This window comes from Eucalyptus grandis, chromosome 6 (genome assembly GCF_016545825.1).
Source record: "Eucalyptus grandis isolate ANBG69807.140 chromosome 6, ASM1654582v1, whole genome shotgun sequence".
Classification (NCBI taxonomy): domain Eukaryota; kingdom Viridiplantae; phylum Streptophyta; class Magnoliopsida; order Myrtales; family Myrtaceae; genus Eucalyptus; species Eucalyptus grandis.
Window position 1 is genome coordinate 48498468 of NC_052617.1, and position 2815 is coordinate 48501282.

Sequence of the window (2815 nt, forward strand, 5' to 3'; positions counted from 1 at the left end):
ATGGGTGCAGAGCCAGATTCGCCTGAAAGAAATGAGAGCTCAAGCGACAGGTGGCGTGGGCTGGTTCTCAGGAACCGCTTGACCGCGCTCGTGGTGGATAAAACGACTGTGTGCCGGCTTCTAGTGAATTGCTTCCTGGAATCAGTTGGCGTAGAGACAAAGATGGCTGAGAGTGGGCAGGAGGCACTCGAGTTCATCGGGGAGGATTACGACTTGATCCTCGTCGACAGATACATGAATAACATGGACGGTCTCGAGGTAAACGAACGCGAGGGAATATGGTCCTCGAGACCGATTCCTGGGATAATGTGACTGTCCTAAGAACTTACTCTTGACCTGAGAAAATCAGATATCAGCACCATGTAGCTAAACAAGAAGCTAAAGTCCTCCTCGTTCTTTGATCTTTGCTTTTCTTTGGTCAGATAGCAGTTCTAGCATGATGGCATAGAATCTTGACTGGCAACGCCGTTTCGAATATGCATTAGGAGCAGTTCTACCAGAAGCCTTTTAAAACTAAGAAAATTTAGCTTCGCTGCCAATTTATTTCTCAACCTTTCGTGTTGGTCTTTTCATTTTTCCATTCACGTGCCGAGACATCTCACCGGGTTTCATATGTTCTTGTGGCAGACCATACGGCGGATGAGGGAGAGGCACGTGCGGAGCAAGATCATCGGCCTGACATCCGGAGAGATTGAGATTGATAGGGCGGCGATGATACAAGCCGGAGCTGATGACTGCTTGGAGAAGCCACTGCGTGCAAATGCTTTGGACGATATCCTGGCTGAGATCGACCGCCGCTGAAGGGCGTCGACAAGTAGCTGGGACTACCTTTTTTTTTTTGCTGTCCTGTTGTCTTGGGTTCTAGGTAATGAGCCTCGATAGGTAGCCTTTGTTTGCTCTGCAGCCTGTCCGGAGATGCTGCATCAGCGAGGCATCGGGGCTCGTTTCCATGGACATCGGCGGCAGCGTCAGTTTATTAAATAAAGGAGTCCCCTTTTGATATTTCTCTCTCTCTCTCTTTTTCTAATTTCTACTTCACATTGCAATCCGAAATTGCTGATTTCTGTTAATAGCCCGAGAAGTAAGAGCTTCCTACGAAAATATTCACATAAGAGTGCTCTTCAAAATGGAACACAAATGCTGCAGTTTTGATGAATGAATGTCTTCGTTCAACAAAAGAGAAATGGTTGGTTTGTTTGCTCCGTAAGAACGACCCTGTTTATTCGGATGACCTGTTAGAGAAGTCGGTCTCCCGCCGAAACTCGGCATGATCACATCGGTTTGGTCTGTGCTCTTCTCAGGCAGCAGAAACTTTCCCTTTTACCTGTCCGTTGGCTTTGAAAAGAAGCCTTTTCATTTACTCGCCCTTCTGCATTTAGGCAAAAGTACGCTTCATGTGCCAAAAGTTGGCACAAATAGACACTTAAGTGTCAAAAGTTACAAAAGCGTCAAAAGCATAAAGGGACACTTAAGTGCCAAAAGTTACGAAAGCGACACTTAAGTGCCAAAATCAAAGATAAGTTTCAATCTAGCCAAAATGCTAACATACGCAATTTCTAGCCAAAATGCTAACATACGCAATTTTTAGCGAAGTAAGTGCAAAAAGACGTCGTTTTGTATGCGACGTGACCAGATAATGCAAAAACGACGTCATTTTGGTGCTAACATGGTAAAAAACTAATATAAATTAATTTAATTTAATTTAATTTAAAACTAAATTTATTTAAAACATTTAAAAATATAAATACAAATATTAAAAAATTTAATAAAAAAGATGAGGCGACTAATGGCTAAGCCCTCAGCTGGCGATGGCGTGCCGTTGCCTCCTCGCCATCGCCAGCAAGGACCAGGGGCCAGCAACCTCGGCCAATCGGCGATGAGGGTCAACAGCCCTCACCTGGCTAGGCCAAGGGCCGCCACCCGATAGGGGTCGCCTCAGCGAGCGGCGGCCCTTGGCCCTTGGCTAGGGCCCGGCGACCCTAACCGACCCCTCCCCCTCCATCGTCGCCTCTTGATGTTGCTAGCGACAGCTAAGGCTCCACCCTTAACCACCTCCCTTTTAAAAAAAAAAAAAAAAAAGCAGTATTTTTAATATTTGTATTTTTTATAAATGTTTTAAATAAATTTAATTTAATTAATTTTTGTAATTTTTTACCACGTTAAAACCAAAACGACGTCGTTTTACACTTGCTTCATCGGAAAATTGACACATTAGTGTTTTGGCTAAATTGACACTTAAATTATCCATTTTGCTTCGATTTGAGCACTCATATGTCATTTTCATAATTTTTGATACTTTTAAGTGTTCTTTTGTGCCAACTTTTGACACTCCAGGGTCCGAGTGTCCTACATTTGAATCCCATTCGAGGACTCAATGAAGAAGGGTTCGCAACTCAAATCCATCTAGGTCAACTGATGCCGACGAAGTTATTCGACGTGCAGCGGAGATCCGTTTGCTGATAGTTTGGAGATGCTGTCCACCGTGACTAATCATGGTGCTGCGACATTTGTTTCGACATTGCTTATTTGGAGTAAGATGTTCGAAAGTCGAGATTGGAACGAAAAGAACCAGGAAAATCCATATATAAATCGCTATAAATCGCCATACTGGGATTCATCACAGAGATAGATCTCATTTCCCCTTGTTATCCTATGACCTTTTGGATATGTACTCAAGCTCTCATATGACTTCTGATATTGTTTCCAAACTGTAAAGAAGTATAAAATCTTGAATAATTTAATAATTTGATTTATCAGGATAAATGAAGTAAGAAACATCAATTACGAAAATTTAACGACCATGTCGAATATTATA

General features: G+C 42.8%; 1 protein-coding gene across 1 annotated transcript; it reads left to right on the forward strand.

Moving 5' to 3' along the window:
- On the forward strand, positions 1–801 carry LOC120294511 (two-component response regulator ARR22-like). Its single transcript, XM_039314636.1, has 2 exons — positions 1–258; positions 628–801. Exons 1-2 carry the CDS (start codon positions 1–3, stop codon positions 799–801), a joined length of 432 nt encoding a protein of 143 aa, XP_039170570.1.
- Positions 802–2815: the final 2014 nt, after the last annotated feature.